General features: G+C 44.9%; 1 protein-coding gene across 4 annotated transcripts in view; it reads right to left on the bottom strand.

The window, feature by feature from the left end:
• Window positions 1-20,997, bottom strand: part of EPHA4 (EPH receptor A4) — an 89,024-nt gene that overhangs the window by 26,344 nt on the left and 41,683 nt on the right. For 3 of the 4 annotated variants that reach the window (XM_052685791.1, XM_052685790.1, XM_052685793.1), the window contains one exon: window positions 13,538-13,876. In XM_052685791.1, coding sequence (XP_052541751.1) covers window positions 13,538-13,876 — 339 coding nt within the window. Of the gene's footprint in view, window positions 1-5,491; window positions 7,948-13,537; window positions 13,877-20,997 lie in introns of those variants that run through there. The other variant, XM_052685794.1, reaches the window with a different exon arrangement.

Genomic DNA, 20,997 nt, shown 5'->3' on the forward strand with positions numbered 1-20,997 from the left:
CTGTTTGCACGCACAAAGCACATCTGAGGAACTGAGCTGGAAGCTGGCACCATTCCTTGCTGCTGGATGACAGCTACACAACTCTCTGGGGTCCAGCACAACTGCAGGCTGGATGTGCACTTCAAAAATGAACCGTGTACGTATCACAATTTTGTTCATTAATCTCTGTGCATACGTGGAGCAAACATTTGTACAAGCGATAACTGGGCCAGGACGGGATTTGGAGAAGGACTCAGAATGCCAATCGCTCAACTAAGCCACTGGAAGCCTCCCAAGGCTTTCCCCAGCCCTCTGCCTTCCCAGCGCCTGCCTCTCCCTCCCCAAGGAATGACAACCGGCAAGGAACCGCTCCCAGCCTGCAGACAGGGACAGGCCAGGAGTTGGGCCAGCCCTTCCGAGCCTTGGCACTTAGAGCACAGACTTTAAGTCTGCACCACTGGAGAAAAATGCCCAAGGTTATTCACCCACATCTGACAGCCCTGGCTGCCAGAACGTGAAGTGAAGTGACAGCTGAGCTCAGCCTCTTTCCTCAGTCTCTCTAACCAGCCACAGCACTTCTGCAACCACACCTTCCTTCGTACTAGACATGATGCTGCTCAGGAAAAGGATCAGCTCAGCCACAGGACTCCCCTACAACATCTTCATCCCAAAACACATCTTTCCTTTCTTCCAGATTCCACCACACAGAACCTTTGAGCTCTAAGAAAAACAAGTGACAAGCTCTCAGACTTAGGGACCAGCCCACATCACTTACATTTATAATGAAGTATTCATAAAGGAAGGGGCTAGAAAATGAGATTTTAAAGACTGTTAACACTGCATTATTACGTTTTAAATATTTCCTCTGTTTTAAAGTTTTCATTTCTTGCCTCTCCCAAAAGAACCTGCACTGCAAATCGTGCCAAACCACAAAAGCTGGCTCTGACTTGCATCAAATCGAAAGCCTGCAGAAAAACCCAGGCTGTTAGCAGCAACAAATAGTAGCAGTTGAGAATTATTAGAGTGCTGTATATTTACCATCCTACTCCAGCTTTAGTTCTTGGAGGCATGCAGCAACTGCTGAGGATCCATAAGGAGCACAGCTATTTTCTGGGCTGTGTGTGTCAGTTTTAGCACCAGAACTACTCTCATTTTGATTAAACCCACTATAGGAGCTGAGGGCTGACCACAGTTCCCTATGGATCACATCAGAAACTGCATTGAGATGAGGGTGACGAAGACTTTGCACAACCAGGAGATGACTTGCCCTGGCTGCTTCCTGCTGGGGACCAGCTCTTGGCACCAATATCTTTTCAGGTGCTGGCCCTCCAACTCTGAAAGCCAAATCATGACGTCTGTTAATGCAATGCAGGCGTGGAGTAACTCCAGAGATCTGAATCTGCAACCCACAATTCCAATGATTGCTTTCAACCAGAAGACTACAAAATCTACACAACATTTAGCAAGAGATCTGTATTGCAGCTCAAGTACGGGGTCTGTTTAGTCTGAGAACTGTTTGTTTTCTTCCCACTAGCTTGCTAAGAAATCCTGTTGGCATGTTCTGACAAGGATAACTTAATAGTTGCCAACAGAAACATGGCAGAATACTGTGTATGCGTTTCCTGTATGTACGAATGCCAGTTCAAAGCAAACAGGAAAACAAGGCTTTCACTGGAAAGCAATTTATAAAAATCTGCCTGAACATTACAATCACTTAAAAATCAGCAGCATTTCTAAATGCTTAAACTATAATGATTAAAACAAGAAGGGTGAACGTACTTTGTGCTGTAGATTGCACCAAGAAATTCTACTGCTATAAGCAATTTGTTAAGATTTGGAATTAGTCAGCAGCTGTCTGACCTGAGCAGGTTTAGAGCCTTTGGTCACAAAGCAGGTCATGCTGCTGTTACTCTTCCCTCCAGCTGAGGTTAGAATCTGACCTGTGATAAACAAAAATAAATTCTGTAGCCTCGAGAAGCTAACAGGGATGCTCTGCTGCGTTACAGTGGATTGAGAGCAGTAGAGAGAAGGGGCCACCCAGCCCCGTCAGAGATTGCTGGAGCTCTCAGAGCCCTCCTTTCGGACCTGAACCAGGCACATATGTGTAAGCAGGGTCCTGTGACTCCAGTCAGGGCTGAAAACTTTTGGGAATTACTCTGTTATTTCCCAGGCACAGGTCCAGCCAGCACCTGCAGAAATCCCCAGTGCTGGGACGCAGCACAGCTCTGCGGGAACCTGAGCAAGAAACAGGAGCCAGTAACCTCTAGTCATTAAAACAGATCATGATGTTGGAAGCAGGGCTTTCCCCAGCCTCTCAAAATACCTGGTCTGGAGCAATCTAACCACTTACCATCCCCAGGGCAGTTCCACCTCACCCACACCATTTGCTGCTCCCCTCAGAAGAGCAGCAGCCCCAGGAGCGAGTCTCACCATACCCCTTGCAGCAGGCTGTGCTCCCCCCGTGCTGCTGGGTGGGATGGGGACCTGCTGAGCTGCCAGGACAAACCAAACTCCTTCTCCAGCTCCTTCCACGGGGAAATAAAAGCTACCAAATCAAAGCAAGGATGCATGAAAAGCCCTCAGCTGATTCCCATGTCCTGTTATCTAAGCCGTTCCTCGAGTCAAGCAAACACCCAACTACTGCTTCTCTTTCTCCAATCCTTCTGCCCACAGAGAAGCTGGGACATGTCTGCATGTGCTTCAAGAGCTAATTGATGAGAGAAGTCACACCATTCTTAAAGTCTGCAGGATCAATGAATTTACTTTCTGCTTCTCTGCCCTGCAAATCTCTTGGCTTGTGCAGCTGTTCAACCTCATGTAATAACACATCAACAATCAATGAAACGATACTGAATATTGATTCTGCTCCTATCAGTATCCCACAGGGGCAACCCTCCCTCTCACATAGTGAAGGACAGCTGTCATCTGACGCTTCATGCCTATACCTGTTGACAGAACCCACTCCTGCTCACTGCTCCTTTTTCACGCTCACACCGCGCCACCAGGCATGAGCCACTAAGGGGCAAATGTGGGACTCATTACCCAAGGCAACAAATCTTAATGCTGTTCTCTTTCAGTCTCACACAGTTACTTCTTACTTTGAACACAGATATCCAGATGATGTATATATGTATTAAATAACTTCCTTCATCGCTCATTCTCAGCATTAAGAATATTAGATTCTGTAAAGAATAGCCTTAAAAGCTTCTTTTTCAAATTCAGATAAATAAAAGCCTCTGCCCCATCACTTACAAGCTTTGGAAATACTGAAGCATCTTCTCAACCAAATAAATAAATAAATGTTATGACTCATTCTCCCAAAGCAGCATTTGCTATTTTAACAGATAGATTTGGCCACATTATCTCATCCTGGCTTCTGAAGTGCTACAGTAATAGCAGAGTTAGAATTTGCCAATTGGGTTTCTCAGATCAATCACCCACCATCCAAATGCCAAGAACCTCGGAGAGAGAAGCATGAGCACTTTGCTCCCACTGTGATACACCAAAGTGATGAGCTCCAGCAGCACCTGTGGGCTGGATCCCAAACGTCCCTCCTGAGCCTGCAGTTCAGATGTCCTTTGTGGAGGACACTGCTCTGACAGCACCCGGACATCCACGGCTCTAGGGTACTCTGTCAATGATCCTCTTCTTGAGTGGAAGAAAAGATGCTTTGTGATTTTGGAAAAGGGGCATTAACAAGCGGCACACCAGGTTCTGCTGGGCCTTCATACTCACTGCTCTTCTCACAGATACACTCACCAGAACTGAACTGAACCCACCTTCCTTCACTGCAATGTGCAGACTTCTCAGGAAATTAAAAACCATAAATAGAGCTGAAGAGAAAGAGAACTATATTCTGCACACAGTGCTGCTGGAATGCCAAAGCTACCCCAAGTTTGTTAGGAAAAAAAAGAAAAAACAGACGAGGGACAAACTGGGGAACAGCCTTAAGCTTCGCCAAACACACAAATCCTGAAATTAAAATCTTAGCTCATGGCGTCAGTAACTGATTACATCATAGGTGGCACGTAATTAAACTCACACAGGGGTTTCATTAGTTTGGTTTTATGCTAGATACTGGAAAGTAGTGCATTATTCATTCAAAAGGTGTGTCAATTAGCAAAACCCTAAATGGAGTAACTACTAGATAGGATAGTGGGAAGGACAGTTGTTAGAACTCCCTGTGCAGTGCAAGTGCCATTAGAAATCCTGGACACAAAAAATTAGCAAAAAATCAACCTGGGAAGGTTCTGAAGATCGGGGTTGTACAAAGAATGCTGCTCTGTTTAATTCCTGGAGGAGTATCGATCTACAGCGCTGGGCAAACCAAATCCTGGGAAAGCAACAGTCCCAACTCAGCTCAGCCAGAGAGCCGCATGCCGAGTTCTTCGTTGACCGTCAAACTTGCAGCACAGCAGGGGGACCCCAGGAGCACCACAGTTCCCTCCTGCACCAGCCCTCCTGGGGTGCTTATGAGCTGCAGCCAACTGGGGATTGCAATGAAAAATACAACTTTCATTCAAAACCTTCAATTCAAAGTCATTTCTTCTGACAGCATGCAAAGCGCTTTTTAGATCATTTTATCATCAGTTCACTTTTATATTTGAAGCAGATGAATCTAGTAACTTCTATCCAAGGATCATTCTGGACCAAAGAGGGAAGCCCCCGTGCTGCAAAGCTCCTCTGACCAGTGATGGCTGCAGCTCACTGCTGCACATAAAATATTCTCCGCTTCAGGACAAACTGCACATTTGCAAGAAGTGCTGAACAAGTGTCCCTCTGCACTCAGCCCACTCTTCTCCAGCAGCCCTTCCAGCAGGTGCATAACCGCAGCAATACCTTCCAGCAGTGGCAGGTGTGCAAGAAGAAATGGAAAGGAGGGAGCACTGTGGGGCCGCACATCAGGCTGGCAGCACAGCATCAGGCTGGCAGCAGAGCAGAGCCCTCACCTCTCCGCAGCCCCTCATGCCCGCACAGGGCAGCTCAGCCCTAGAACAGAGCTCTGGGCTGCCCGCACGTCCCTCTCGCTTCCTGCCTTATTTATGTGCGCACGGAGTATCCTGATAAACGAGAGGGAAGGGTGCAGCCATTCCATCCGCATCCCCCGTTATGCTAAGAAAGATAAATTGAGGCTGATTCAGAGGACAGATTTAAAGAACGCACTATGTTATCTAGACAAGTGCAATCTTCCCAGGGAGCCGCTGGAGTGGGCTGTCTTGAGATCATGCCTTTATTTGTTTGCTAAAATAAATGGACAATGCACAGAACTCCATTCATACAGGAGGTACCTTTTCCAGCCCACTATTCCTTCTGATTTCACTCAGCTGAAACTGCCTTATTCTATTATTTATTGATGGGGCCATTTAACTGCACATAGAAAATTAAAAATAATAAAAAGCTAATTAAAAGCTTCAGCACTTTCCTTTTAGTCTTCAGAAATCTACAGAACTGAAAGACATTTATATCCAAAGCTTATAACAATTTCAAGTTCTTGTGTTTTTTTTTTTCTCTCTCTGTAATAATCCATGGATACTTTCAATGGATTTTAATGTGTACAAAACCAAAGAGATTTTATTGAACTGTAAAAGTATTTAATAAAAAATCAGAATCACTCAATCTTCTTTTTAAGACTGAGTAATAGAATTCAATAGCAGGGATAAAAATCCTAATAAATCCTAACGGAAGAGCTCAGAGAGCTGAGACAAATGTTATAATTTCCTTTTGAGTTCAGTAGGACTTTTCCATACGGGAAAGCTTACAATGTAAATGACCAGAGGCATAAAATACAGATGCCACAGCTTCCTATACTCTTCTAAACTACATTAAAAAATCTAAAAACCTTTTGTCACCATCAGGTTACAAATCCCAGCTTTCACAGCCCCTCAACCTGCTGTCCGAGCATCTTGCTAAGGCTTCTGGGATCCCGGTTCCCGAATTTAGTAATGAAGGCAGATTACGTTAATCTGAGACGACGCCATGAAATCCTTCGCGTAGCGGCAGAGAGAGGCTCTGCGTTTGCCTGCTTTGTTTGGGAGGGGAAGCCCACTGGAGCCTTGCCACGATAATAAAGTGCTCCCTGCATGCCAGTTCACATGTGGGGCTAAATCTGAAGTGACGTTTCTCTATGAAAGGAGTGGTATTCACTCGTGTGCTCAGCATTTTGATGTCCTCCAGAACCTGGCAAACATGATTATAGAGATCCAGCAGACATGCCACAGCTCTATTTAGTCCTCATGGTTCAACGCAACGCTATGCAAAAAAAAAAAAAAAAGCAGGCTGCCTTGGGGTGGCATTCTGGAAATAGCATTTCCTGCATATCAGCTCAACACACTTTTTGCACCTCCTCATGCAAGGACAGAACATCTGCACCATGCGGGGCCACACTGCCCATCCCTGCCAGGTCAGCTCAGCATCCTGCCCTTCAAACCAAGCCGAAGCAGAAACTTTGGGACTCAGGGACTGGCTGTGTTTATTTGTGCTGCCCTGCATGGCATTTTAATTAGTAACTGTGCGGATTTAAAGCCTTTGAATGGACACACAGGGGCAGTTGTGCAGCCCGGCTTTTGTATTTCCACTCTCTCAAAAAAATCCTGTTTGAGGACACCAGCAGGGGGTTAATGGAAGCTTTGATAAAGTTCTCCGGAGCCTTTTCTTGTTGCTCAACTGCAGACTGGACTCTGCTGTCTTTCTGGCTGTTTTCCCATTAATTTAGTGAGCTGCAAAAGCACCCAGAAAATTTAGAAGCCCAGCTAAACATTTGGTAGTCACAAGTACTCTCGGGCCAAGTCTCCTTCCACATCGAAATATTTTCTTGCAAATTGCTTAAGGGACACAGCTCAGACTGGATGCAAAGTTAGCTAGCGAGGAGCGGCACAGCGCTGCTGGCGGAAGGAAACGAGCAGTTAAATGCTGTGGAGCAAACCAGAGCTCCAGGACCACACCTTCAGCCCTGACCATTTACCAGCTGTTCATCTGCACCTCCATAACTGAGCGCTGAACTTGAACACATCTGATGCCGTTTGAAAGTAAATTTCTGTAATTATAAATATGGCCAATGCCAACCAGTCCTCAAATTAAACGCCTTTTTCCTAAGGTGGATATGTAGCAACCCTCACTTTGCACAGCAAACATGAGATCCTTTCAACAGTGTGACCAAACCTTTATTTAAATGCTGCAATTACTTCTTGGCGCTACCTGACACACAACTTGTCTGAGCTGCTCACTGAACCCTGAAGCTGGTTATTTACTAAGGATCTTTAGAAAGCATTTTTTTTTTTTCCCTTCAGACCAAGACTTGTATCCCCCACCTTGAATACAAATTCATGGAAATGGGTGGTGCAGACGCTTTGCCAGCAAGCAGGCAATTGTTATTTTAATTATTATTTCTTTGTGGAAAGCTGCAGTTACCTTAAAATAATAATTTAATCTCTCCCAACAATAGTTTTCCCGGTTTTGTTTTGAAGACCGCAGCACGTATACCTACAACTGCACATTTATTACAGGCCATCAGTTAAAGCCTGTGCAAGAACAGAGCTGTTAATACAAAACTCCCACTTGCATCTGTCAGCTTGGAGAAGCTCCTTACGCAGACACATGATCTTACACACATAATTAAAGGTGCACGGAAGAAATCTGACACAGCCAGCAGTTGACATCCCAGGGACACTAAGGAATCTCACGCTAAACACTAAAATTTGGCAATCCAAGAGCATTCCTGACTGTTTGCTTCCATACAATTCCCAAATTTCTTATGCTGGGATCACTTATCTCCATGGATCTCCCATCACATTCCTATTTGAAAGGCCTGTGGTTTCCCAGAAGACATTACTTGGTTTGCTTCAGCAGTCCTTGTGGTAACTCCCTCCGATGCAAATCTCCACAGCGGGAGCCAAATTCCCCGGAGAAGCCAGGCGAGGACGGACGAGGCAGGTGGAACCCCAGAGCAGCTGACAACTTGTCCCAGCCCTTCTGCTTGAAAAACGAGGGGAGGGGTTGCTAATTATGTCTAGCAGATAAGTGCAAAGCCTTAGAAACCACACTGGTTTAGATTCAAAATGAGAAAGTTGCATACAATTAGCCTGGAATTCTGCAAGATGCTGCAACAAATCACTCGGAGTGTCACGCTCACATATCAGCCCTGCTTACCAGTTTTGAATCTCTTTCCCTATTGAATTCATGCCTGACACAGCCCCATTTGAGGAACAAGGAAACTGCTGATCCATCACCCTCAGTACAAACACCTTAAAGTAACATAAAAACATCCCTTCACAACTCCCATTTTCCATTAGATGGACATTTTGCATAAATAAACTCGCAGCAGCCAGAAATATGAAGCACATTCCATGCTCCGGACATCTGGCCCACACCCAGCTGTTTGCCAAGGGATTATTTTTAAATCAGGCTTTTGGGGAACAGGGTTTGGGGGCAGGGTGCTGTGAGCACTCACACGTGCCCAGGTAGCAGCACGAGTTTCCTGCCGGACAGTGCCTGCAGACAGGCCCCTGGAAAGGGCTCTTTGTATCCTTTGGCCACAGGGAACCACTAACTGGAAATGGTGGGAAGCAGGAGCTGGGCAGCACACCCGCCTGGAGCTTCTGCAGGTCCTGGGAAGGGCGATGTCCATCTTCAGAGCATCTGTTAATTTTATTTGCTAGAAGTAGTTTAAGGGTATTCATGCTGTCACATAAAGAAAATTCTGCAACAGAAATCTAATTAACAATGTCTTTTGATGTTTTGCTATAGAGTGATTCTTCATAGATAGTTATAAATATCCAGGAAAGGAGCATATTAAAAAGAAAATACCAAAAGCCTAGGTTTACTGGCTTTGGCATGTTTTGCTTTTGATCTGCATAAGCAACTATTACTTTGTCGATATATGCAGTGCACACTGACCAAGGGCAATGCACAGCCATGAATTTTTACTGACTGCAGATTCAGTTCTGCACGGGCAGAATGTAAGACCCTATATGCATTTTCCGTGCTGTTCAGCACAACACATGAGGAATGCTAATCAACATTTGAAAGGAAACGTGGGCTCTCAAAGGAAACCCACTGAAATACAAAATGGGAATATATTCCCCTATTAACAAGACCAGTAGAACCTGTGAGCCATCAGAAAGCTAGAGGCTCCTGTTTCTTCCACCTTCCTTTCTAACCTACAACATGCGCAGCCTCCAGGGATCCTTCTGATTTTTTTCTTTTTACTAATGGAATTAAGAACACAAACAAACAAAATTAAAGGCCAAATAGTAGTAGCAGCTGACATTTTCCTTCCCGGTGCTGAACATCAGTATTTTGGGTTCACCACGCTTCGGCTGCCCCAGGAGAACCCTCCATCCACGCAGGCACTCCCGGCAGTGCTCCGGGCGGCACTGCAACCCACTTCTGCTCCTGCCCAGGAGTGGGGCTGGGCTTCAAGTGGCACTGAGGGACCCAGGAGTGTCCCAAGGGGGAAGACGGATGGCAGTGTACCGGCCATACCGCATCTGTGAGATGGACTGGGGACAGGCAATAGTCAGCTAGACAAGCACACGTGGGGGTAGGAGACAAAGGAGGCAGAGGGAAGCGAGAACAGAAGGGGAAAAATGGGACAGGGAGCCCAAGACATTCATAAGATCAGTCCTTGATCCTCAGCACAGGAGGTATGAAAATAGCTGGCTTGATGCAGTGGGAGAAAGAGTAAGTTTATTTACTTAGCCTGCTTTTCTCATCCTAATTGGCATATCCTTGTCCACCTAACTGAGATGGTTCACTTAAGAACGCACTGAGCCCAAGGTAACTAACAAGGTAAAAAATCACCAGGCAGTCTGTTCATTCAGAAACATCAAGCATTTAACTCCTGAAAGCAAAGGAACAAGAAGGAAGCTCGTCCCTCACCAAACCCAGACCCAAATCCTGAGCCCTCGGCCATGCACACAGCCGGATCCGGACAGCCAGCACGGCTGCGGGGCACCTGGGCACTCAGCTGTTCAGTAACACACAAAGTGTTCAGTGCCCCTTCGAAAAAACAAAAGCTTCCTGCTTGCTGTGAACAAGGTCTCTCTATTGAGAGATTTACTTTTAATTTTGAACAGCTTCAGGGCATTATTCTTAGTGAAAAGGAAAAGAAAAAAAAAAAAAAAAGGAGCCTTGAGATTTCTGAGCTGTTCACTCAGCTGCCTGGTAGGGCTCCTCACTGCAATCAGCCTCGGAGCAGCACCGTATGGAGGAGCCGGGCTGCATCTCCTCCACGCATCGTTTCAATTTGTTAAGGGTGGACAAAACGCTGACTTCATTTAAGCAAAAAACAGCCAGGAGCAAAAGTCGCTGCTGCTGGGAGAGCCCTCGGTACCGGTACTCCCCAGTACTCACTGGGAAGGTGCTGGCTGCCAGTTCCAACAGCTCGGGGCTCCATCCTTTGCTTTTTTAATTACTTTTTTATCTAATGCAGGAAAAGAGTGGCAGCTCTAATCTCAAAAACCTCAAAAATATTATTATATCTAGTATGTATAATAGCAAGCTGAATTCACCATTAAAAAATTCCTAAAATGTCATCTATCTCCTGGAGATATAAATGTTTACTTGGTTCTAAGCCTGAAATTTAAATTCTCTTTTTTTTTTTTTTTTTTAATGCCATAAACCCCAGAATCTTTTCAAAGGAAGCAGCAAAAATACTTTTTCAAATGCTTTTTGATTCCACTTTGAATGGCAAAAGCTTATTTTCATTTAAACATTTTTCTACAGTACTGGAAACTGAAAAGAGTTTCTAAACAAAGGTGGAAAGTAAACAGCCTCATTTCATTATTTCCAGGAGTAAAATGGCAAAAGCAAACAAAAAAACACCTGTGCCTTTCAACTGCACCTTTGTGTCACTGCAACACGTTTCTTCAGTGTCGTGCTGAATACACCAGTAACTGATTTCTCATTGTTTTCCCTGTGCCTCCCAATGCACTCCTTCCTTAGGGGTTGGCACCAATGCAAGCGAACAGATAATGGGATTTCTGATTTTAACATTAAAAACCATGCTCTAAAATTTCAATATATTTTTTGTAGATTATATGGTTGTGTATCTGGGAGGACAGTTTGAGACTGGTGAAGCATCTCCTACTCTCTTGCATACTCATCATATCTCTACTGAATTTAAGATGTGTCTCTTGCAAACAATGACAGCAATTCCCCAGGATGTGACCCAAAAGCACTGCTCACATCACTATAGAACCAGGCTAACATGGCTTTTTTCTATCAAATGTTGGAAAGCACACAGACAGCAAAATGACAGCGCACTTTACAGATTTTCCATGTTGGTAGCTTTGTTTTGATCAGCAAAACACAGAAGGAGTTTTGTGAAAAGAGGAGTTTGACTCTCATCTTTCTTAGAATAAGAAATTCCTGCAATGTAACTGAGGTTGCTTTACATTAGTATGAGAAAGGTGTGAAATCAAAGCCACGTCTATGGCAGAGCTCTATCATGACATGATTTCTTTATAATGAAATACAGTGAAAGAAAATGAGTGGCACTGGAATTTTACTGCACCCCAGACACACATTTACAGTGATTAAACAGATCGGTACTTGTAAAACCCAAGGGCCCAACTTTACCAATCTTTACTTGGGCAAGTAGTTTCACTGAAATCAGCGGGATCATTTGCATACTCAAGTACTGTTTATCTTAGCTGAGATCTATGGGTTTAGGACACAGATTTCTATTTAGATCTTTTATGCAGAAGAATACACAAAGTTGTGCAAAGAACAGGAGAAAACGAGCACCTCGGAGTTAATTTTCACATATACCAGTGGTTTTCTCCAGTCCTCTGAAGCATTTGATAGACTGGGCCTGTTTTATAATTGGAAATGTTGGCAAAAATACAAATTTCCTGATGTGAAAAACTGCTACTCATGGATAATAAACAAAATCAATTCTTATTTGCATATTCAATCAGATCTCGGTTTGCATATTAAAGCATAAGATGGTGGAATTTTCACACGGTAGATGGATGCCACTCATTTATGCATATATGCATCCACTAATCCTTACACACGCCAGAATCAGTCAGAAATACTCTCTGCTAAGCATTCACAGCACAAAAACTCAGTCCCTGCTGCCATTCTCAACCCTTTCTTCTCATATAGCATATGACAGCATTCTCCCAAAGCTTTCTCCTATGGCTCTGTCTTTTCACCAGACAGTTTTGATTTTTGAGTTATAATTTGAAAGGGATACTGTACCACTGTACTGTCAACTGCACATGTAAAGAACTAAACAAATGGACCAGATTTTCAAAGGAGCTTCAATTGGGACTTGACAATTTTGTGTGCAACTGTGACTGCAAAACTGAACTCACCTCTCACTGTTAATATTGAAGTGCAGTGGGCTACAGCTTGGATTTGCAGGTTTTGATTATGCATACCTAGTTTACATGTGCCTCTACTAGGAAACAGAATTCACAGCACACACAGTCCAGTATTCTCACAATATACATTATTCATATTGTCTCTTACACCATAACTCTGCAGATAAATGATAGCCCCGTAAGCTACGCTCCGAGGTGCTGAATGCCTGCAACGTTTGTGGGACTTGAAGGCAACGGGTGCTGTGAGCAATTAGATAACAGGTTTGACAGTCCTGTAGCCAGTCTCACAGTCTGTACATTTAATTTGCAAATAGAAGAGTGTCACATTCAAATGTATATAATTCTGTTCATTAAATTAAAAACTGTACCGGGATCCTGTGCTTGAAACCCTAGCTATGTGCAAACAAGAAATATTCTCAAGTAATTAAAGGAAAAAATCATGTAAATGATCATCAAAGCTAAGCCCTGTTCTGCTGCAACCTTTGTTAGGTCAAGCACAAGGAACTGAAAAAACTGGGAGCACTTAGGGTATCTGAAATAATCAGGTATAAACAGAAAGAGCATTTCACTCTTCCGGATGAGTGAAATGCAAAAATCAGCCAGCACGAAGATGAAAGCTCATATAGGATTTCTCAAGTAATGCCAGATCTGATCAATTGAAATATTGTTAGCAGCAGGTTAAGGAGGTATTTATTTAATAATGGGGCAGAATCTAATTGACTTTGCAGGGAGAGCAAAGCTAAACATGCAGGCTAGTGAGCACCTACTCGCTCTTTCTGAATCTCACCCAGTCCTTTCTGGGGAAGGCAGAAGTGCAGTGCAGGGCTCCTCAGTTGTGCTGTGCCCTCTGCCAGCACCACGGGCACATCTGTGCTCATGTGCTGGGTCTGCTGAGGAGGGGCTGAGCTGCTAAGCAGCCCTGGCTCTGTCCCCTCCGCATCCTCCACAGCAGCCGTGCTGTCCTGCTTCTGCAGAATGCCTCCCAGTGTCCTTGCAGCACGCTGCAGCGCAATTCTGTAACCAGCTACACCACTCAAACCCTCCTCGGTTCTTCTAGCTCTAAACAGTTTAAACTATCCATATAAATAACCCAGAAAATAAGAGTCTGACCTAGCTTCGCATCTTAGGGTACCTTGGGTTCATTTTCTCATGCAAAATTTAATGGAAACCACAGCTTTCCAAAAACCAGGCAAAAGAGACCAGAATCAAAAGTGCATTTAGGCTCCTACCTGCTTGGTTAGTTGTCACAGTGACTGACACGGCTTGGTCCTGGCTGGGGTTGTGCTTGGACACTCCATTCACTGCCCAGACCTCAAAGGTGTAGTTGGTATGTGCCAGGAGATCAGTGATGGAAACCTTAGTGGTTTTCAGCCCGTTCTGCTGGGGGCTGAAATGCACACCACTGCCACAGGACCGGCAGCGGCTGGGCTCCCCGGCCCCGCAGCGCTTGCACACCACGTTGTAGGAGATGTCCTCCCGTCCTCCCTTGTTCTGCGGGGCGCTCCACTCCAAGTTCACCGACGTCTCGTTGACATTGGAAATCAGGTTCTGGGGTGCAGATGGAGGGCCTAGGAAGAAAAATTCCACCTTTTTAGTTACTGCAAGAATGTCACATAGTATCTTCAGACCTGTGGCCCTGTGTGGGCAATCCCAATGGAAGCCAGTGACAGCAGAGATCATGCAGAATTTTACTTCTCTGTGTTCTTAATGAAGATGGAAAATTAACCAGTAGGACAATTTTTAATCTCTTCATCTGATGAAGAAACAATATTTTCCAGCTCTAAATTAACTTGAAAGCCTCAACTACAACTGAACAAGAATCATATTTTTCATTTGTGTTACTTATACTTGATTTGAAATCTAAGCCATTCATTTGGTATATTTTACACTCATTTTTCATGATCTCCTGTGCAAACCATCTAATGCACAAACCACCGCTTTGAGATTTTCATGGTCCCCCATTAGACACATGCAGACAAGCACTGAAACTGTTGATCATTCAGTATTACACCGTTGTTTTTTTTTTAGGAACAGAACTGCCATATTTTCCACACAAATTGATGTCAGATGACATTCAGCAAAAACTGAAGCCCACAATGCTCTCGCACCACAGGACAGGAACAAAGACCCACATCTTGTAGGTGCGCTGCCTGGTTGGCTCCAGCATGGGGGAGAGGGGGGCAGTCAGGCACCAAGTAAGGTCCCCCACACTCCTCATACAGTGGGTCTGAGCCAGGTGTGGGGCAGAGGCCCACTGCAATGGAAATGGCGGCTCTTACCAGCCCAGCACCACCGGCTGCTTCACAGCCCAGGCACAGGCACAAACCTCATTTATATGCTTCAATCCCCACAGGCTCCGAACCAATAAGTACACTAAAAATGCAGAAGAGCTAATCCTGTGATCCTTGATCTAATTTCAATACAGTTGAGGTGAGACACATTTTTCTATCCTTAAATTTAACAAGAATGATTCCTGGCAACCCCGTGAAACAGATGAAGGATTTTATACAACACAAAAAGCTCCGCAGCCATCAAAACGCAGTCCCTTCTGGGACTGAGCACAATGGCTCTCTGAACTACACACACAGTACTGTGGGACAGGACACAAGGTGAAATACAGTACCCAACAGAAATGGAACAGAGAGAGAATGAAGCAGGCAGAACGTAACCATCCAAACCAGACCGCAGTGAAGATGGCAATCCTTAGTCATTATGCACGGCTGGAGCTGTAAATGCGGGTGTTACTGCCAGTAAAATACAGGAAGTAATTTTGTAGGAAGTCACAAATTAAGTTTTCATTCAAGATACTGGAGAGCTTATGAAAGCTTCTTAAATTTTTCAAAATATTATTGGTGGTTGGAATTCAAAAGTGTTCAACTAGATCTGCTGGCAGAAAGGAAGGAAAGTTCTTACAAGTTTCATTCCAGATTTTCAATTCTTATTATTCATCCAATGTTAAGAAATCGGAAAAAAATAAAAATAAAAATAAGCAGCACCAATAGTCTGATTAACCACATAAATAAATTAATCTCAGTCTCTCATATGTCAAAGGTACAAAAGCATCCAAGAGGCTTAACTGGAAACTGAATAAATAATAGCGAAATCCTGCTGAAATCATGAAGTGACTCAAGTGTAGCAGCAAGGAAGTCAAACCATCAAAAGGTAATGGTGGTGAAGACGAATTGTGGCTGCCTGGGTTCATCAGCAGCTACAAAGAAGGCTGAGCTCTGAGCACAATGCAGAGGGGGAGGCTTTTAGGGCTGCATCATGTCCTTGGGCCTGTGCTTGAAGCTGCCAGGACCTAACACATGTTAACTGGACGCAGTATTTGGATTTGGGGAGAGGCATGTAGGTAAGGAAAAAGTGTTAAATTACACAGAGGTCAAATGTACCTACTACTTATCATCAGTGCCTAGATGAAAGCTTCTGCTGCAAGAGCAGCTGAGCAAGGATCGCTTCTCTGTGCTCAACTTCACAAATACAAAATTAATATATTCATTTTGAGAGGAGAGAAATCCTCCCTTCCTGCCAAACCTTTGAAGTACAGTCTCTGGGCTAGCCAGGGCTGTAAGGCAGATTTACTGCCATGAGCAGACATACCACAGCCCAACCCCTGCAACAGGGACAGCCCCTGCTGCTGCACCACTGGGCTGCAAGCCTCAATTTTGGTCTCTGCACCAGCAATGCTGAGGACATCCAGGGACAAAACCCCAGTATGCAAAAAGCAGCTACTACATAGCGAGACTCAGATGGGAAAAAGCAAAGAGCTTTTTCGTGCAGAATGTTACCTTGCTGCTATTGCACTGCCACAGCTGGGACTGCTCTAGGGCCAGGCTCTGCACCCTGGGAGTTGCTACACTCCCCGTCCTAAAGACGTGCCTGTTAGCTCAGACACAGCAGCCAATTTGGGGTTAATCTCAGACTTACTCTGGTGTCCATTAAGATATTTTCCAAGGCTCTAGGTCCAGTTTCACGTGGGAAAATGTGCCAGAATGAATCAAGCTCCTCAGAAGCAAAAAGTCAGTAATTAGTATGTGGGACAGGGCATAGCAGTGTCTAAACAGAGACGCAGCGAAGCGGAAAACCAGGGAAGCAGATGCTTGCAGGTCACAGAGATGAGCGCACCACCTCCAGCATGAAAAGGAAGATGCGGGGGAGTTTCCAAATGGTGGGCTGACATGGCAGCGAGGGGAAAAGCAATTTCCTTTCTTTCTGGAGCATAGTTGTTAATGGAGCTGTTGGCACTGGGAGTGGGGAACAGTTTCAGATTGATGGGCCTGGTTTCAGATGTTGAAACACAGGGCGTATCTGCTCCTTCAATAGTGATCAGGATTTGCTTTGTTTCTGACAACAGAGACGCTGCCAGAGGAGAGGAAAAACCCTTTCGTGGCCGTGGGAGGCTGCAGGCACCGGCAAAGCAGCACTGAGAGGGACCTGCATAAGGGACATACAGAGAGGGACCTGGGTATCACAAGGAGAACAGGGTATGAGCACGGTTGACTGAGAGCAGGATCCTTCAGCTGCCCATTCACGAGCACCGCAAGCAGGCACAGGGGAACAGAGAGGACAGAGGTTTTTCACTTTATTCCCCTTTTGGAACTCACAAACCTTGCTTCACAATAAAGCCATCAAAATAAGTTGAGCCACGAAGCAAATGGAAGGCCTGGGGAGGAGCAAGTTCAGTGTGTCTGTGCTTGGGGAACTGAAGAGTCTGTTTAGCAACAAACCTTTGTCAAGCTGATCTTGCTATCTTCCTCAACCCTCCTATTAGATTTACTTAAATGCGTTGTGCAATGCAGATTGTGTTTGGCTTTCTCTTGCTGCAATAAGCTATAGGCTTTGCATCTATTTGTCTGTCTCTTTAATGACAGACAGATTTGGCCAGCTGGCAATACCGTACCCCTGTCAAACGAGTATTCAGGAAGAGTACAGTTTTTAAGGAGTTAACAGCACAAGCACTGATTTGTACTAAAAGGGCTGATGCATTTTAGCACCCTTACTACAATCTCAGGCTGCATTTTCCATCTGCCACTATCTGCTACCCTCTCTCCATTCCTACAAGGCGCTCAGGTCCCACTCCCAGCCAAAGGCCTCCTGCAAGCCCCTGCAAGGCTGATACAAGGCTGTCGAAATCCCTGACAAAGATAGGAATCATCACCCGACCGGCTCCCTGCTTCCTGCCAGATCACAAGACACCTCCCTATGCTACCTTATCCGTGCCATCTCTGTGGATGACAGGCCTCCCCAGGCAGGCTGCAGGAGCTTCCCTGTCGCACAGCAGGGCCCAAGTGGTGCGATGAGCCCGGGGTGGCCCTGCCAGAAGCCCAGCTCCTCTCTGCGGGACTGAGGGAGCACCCATGCGGCACAGGGCGTTTCTTTGGACTGATATTTCCATGAGAATCGTGTTCAGATTTCAGAACAGATGCCCTCAGGGATCAACCTCATCCACAAAAGGAAAGCACCACACGCAGTGAGCCCCACCGAGCCACTAGGCTGAAGCACAGAGCATCCTGCCTGACAGACTGCTCACGCCGCTATGCTGGGACTGCTGCTGCTGCTGTGAGCCCCCAGACAGAAGGCACAGCCTGCCAGGCACACCGCCACTGCCCTGCCTGCTGCAGCCAAGCCCACAGAAACAGCTGCCCTGTGATCTGAGGGCAGAGCTGCAGGTGAGCTGTGCTGGGGAACTCCACTCAAATGGCTATGACAAAGGTTTTAATATCACTGGTTTTACATCTTCCTTTTTTATTACTGATCTGCCCAGCACGGTGCTTCTCTGAAAGCCTCTGTGGGTGTATACAGTAAATTCAATTACAGTTTTCTACATCCAGACCAGACAGACTTGTTTGACATAGAGAATACTGTCTTCACTAAACCAGTTAATTTAGTTCAGCAACAGTGTATGGTTAGAAGGCGTGGATTAAAGGGCTGTGAAAGGAGAAGAGAAATAAATGATTCCAGGCAAAACAGCTCCTGAGAGACTCTGCTGTCCCACAGTATGACCAGACATGCTCCTCAGTGCCCCAGGCTGACTGAAGCCAGAAGCCCACTGCTGAAAAAAGCAGCCCCAAACTCTGGGCAGGCATTCAGAGCAGCTTGCAGAGGCCTTTGCTCACTAAAGCTGCAGATGAATAAAAGTTTGTTGCTCCTATTCTAAGATGCCCCATAAACAAAGCATTGAAGATGAAAGCAGTGGGCTTCAGTCTGGCCAATTTTAATGGACCTGAGTAACCACAATAAGCAGCTATGTCGGGTAGAAATAGAAAAACACCACAAAACAAACCAAAAAGCACCTCAGCACAGGGTTCTGACACTTACTGCCTTGAAAGGAAATTTAGGACTTTAAGAGACCCACTCTGATGACACTGAGAACAAAGTTCTCCCTAGCCAGGCATAACTGTCCCAGCTGTCCCTGGCAGAGCTCTGTGCCAGGAGCCCCTTCCTTCGTGCCACTCCATCCTCAGTCACTGAGGGTGGCAGTGGATCGTTTTGGCAGCAACATTACCCAGTAAGGGCTACACTGATATTATCAGTATTTGGACTGTAACCACATTTATGTACTATTAACCTATGGTACGGTTAATATTTATTACGTTGAAAGATATATCTGTGGGAGAACATTTTTAAAAACACAAGTTTAAACCCACACTTTCCAAGGAAGTGCTAATGGAGATATTTCAAGTACATACCCTAAAGAAGCAAGCCTTCATTATGAGCATCCTGTCAGTCACCAGATCAGTGCATTTAAAATGTAACCCTTTTTAAAAAGGAAGATGCTTTCAAAAGATATGTATGCGGATGGTAACGAGCAGGATGAGGTTTTTTAGCCCTGGAAGGAGAAAATGATTAAAAAAATAATTCAGTCTGCGTGTGCATGTGTGTAAAAGCACATTTCTCTATCGGGTAACGGATGCCTCTGCAGCCAGGGCAATGGATAATTATTTTCAAGTGGGTTGTCACCCTGCATTCAGTCTGCATTTGCCTGACAGTGTGAAATCGGAAGGAAGCTTCATTGGCAATTCCCACCAGACATCAGAAAACCTCAAGCATGTAGAAAAGACTTTAATCTTCTTTAACCATTCCCATACTCTCCTTGAAGAAAATATCACTCTTTTTGAGGCAGAAAAAAGCAGACCTTAGCTTGATATGGTTTAAAAATTCTAACAAACAATAAAATAAGACGATAGCCTGCTACAGTTGGAAGCTTTCTCACTTCACCCTCAAACAGAAAAACCCTATACACATACTGCTAAATGCAGCACAGTGCCAATGCCGTGTTTGTTAATCAGTCAGACAGGGCAGTAAGCTTCAACGGCTTCCTACCAAGGCTGACAAAAGCATCCTCTTCATGAGCCTGCTTCAGAGAAATGCTGACCCTCTGCATCTCCAATGATCTCAAAGGGAAGTTGGGATATTCAGAAACCTTGAGCTAATTTGCTAAAAAACAAACAAGATTCATACAACAGAACAGACTGCTACAATTCACTGTACCGTAAAAGCAGTCTAGTATGAACGGGCTGATTTGAATCAGCAGCTTGGCCTCAGTTATTCTACAGACAAGCTGTTAAAAGTTAAGTCTTTGATGAATTACAGGAACAGCAGGCACAGGAAAGTAAGCTTCCAACTGTCTAATGGCAGGAAAGCCTAACTGGAAATGTGGCATCGGAAGCAGTGCAAAGTTTAGCACGTCTCTGCTGTACGAGATCTGAGAGGCAGCTTTTGTGTACAGCACAGCAAGAATAAAGGGGACAAATACAGAGGTGCAAAGAAGAAAAGATCCGTACAATGAACAACTCCGAAGAACTTTGGAGTACATATACAGAGAGCAATGAAATGCCACTTGAAGTACATCAAGTGTCTCTGAAGGGTTACCTGAAGTACTTGGGCGCTGTGGCTGCGCGAGGGCTTTCAGCTCTCCTGTCAGCCAACGTGACCACTGCTGCTCTCCATGCGACCTCCCGACGCCGTTACTGTACAGATAGCCTTTAATGATTCTAATCAATATCATAACTCAATCATGACCTGAAAATTTGTCTCCCTGTAGGCAAGGCTGAGTGTGAAATAAAGAGCTTACTATTTTTAGAGTGGATGCAAAGAAAGCAATTACTGAAGGATCGATGTCTTTAGATTCTTTAAGTTGCCTCACTAAAACATCTGGCAAAGCAGTGCCAGGCACAGCTTCAAGAAAAAGCACCTTGGCCTCCTTTTTCCATTTCATCAGGCCTCATTAAACATGGACAACTGTGGAGCTGTCAATAAAGCTTCAGTGTGTGAGCTGTGAAGCCCTTCAGATAAGTCTTAGTTGTTGATCTTCACCCATCTGAATGTCAAGTTATAATGCAGAGTAAACTCCTGGGCCGTGTAAGTTTGGGCTCAGAAATAAAGCACACACTTTCCTGTGACAGTTGTATACGTTGTGACCACTAATTGCTTCTTTCAGCAGTTGTGGATAGGTCTCCTGTTCCTGTGGCCAGTTTATACAAGCACCAACACTTCTTGTCTGCCCAGCTGTTCCCAATCATTTATCATTATAGATCAGGTGTTCTTACAGCCTGTGAGACCAAAGTCAACAGTCCACAAGACACAGCAGCCACTTGAAATATCAGTCATCTGCTCCTTTCCCTGTCTCTTCTCCTTTCTGTGCATGTTTAGCATTACAATGGGGTTTTAATAAGGCATCTGATTTGGT

This window comes from Tympanuchus pallidicinctus, unplaced genomic scaffold (assembly GCF_026119805.1).
Source record: "Tympanuchus pallidicinctus isolate F22 unplaced genomic scaffold, pur_lepc_1.0 scaffold22, whole genome shotgun sequence".
Lineage (NCBI taxonomy): Eukaryota > Metazoa > Chordata > Aves > Galliformes > Phasianidae > Tympanuchus > Tympanuchus pallidicinctus.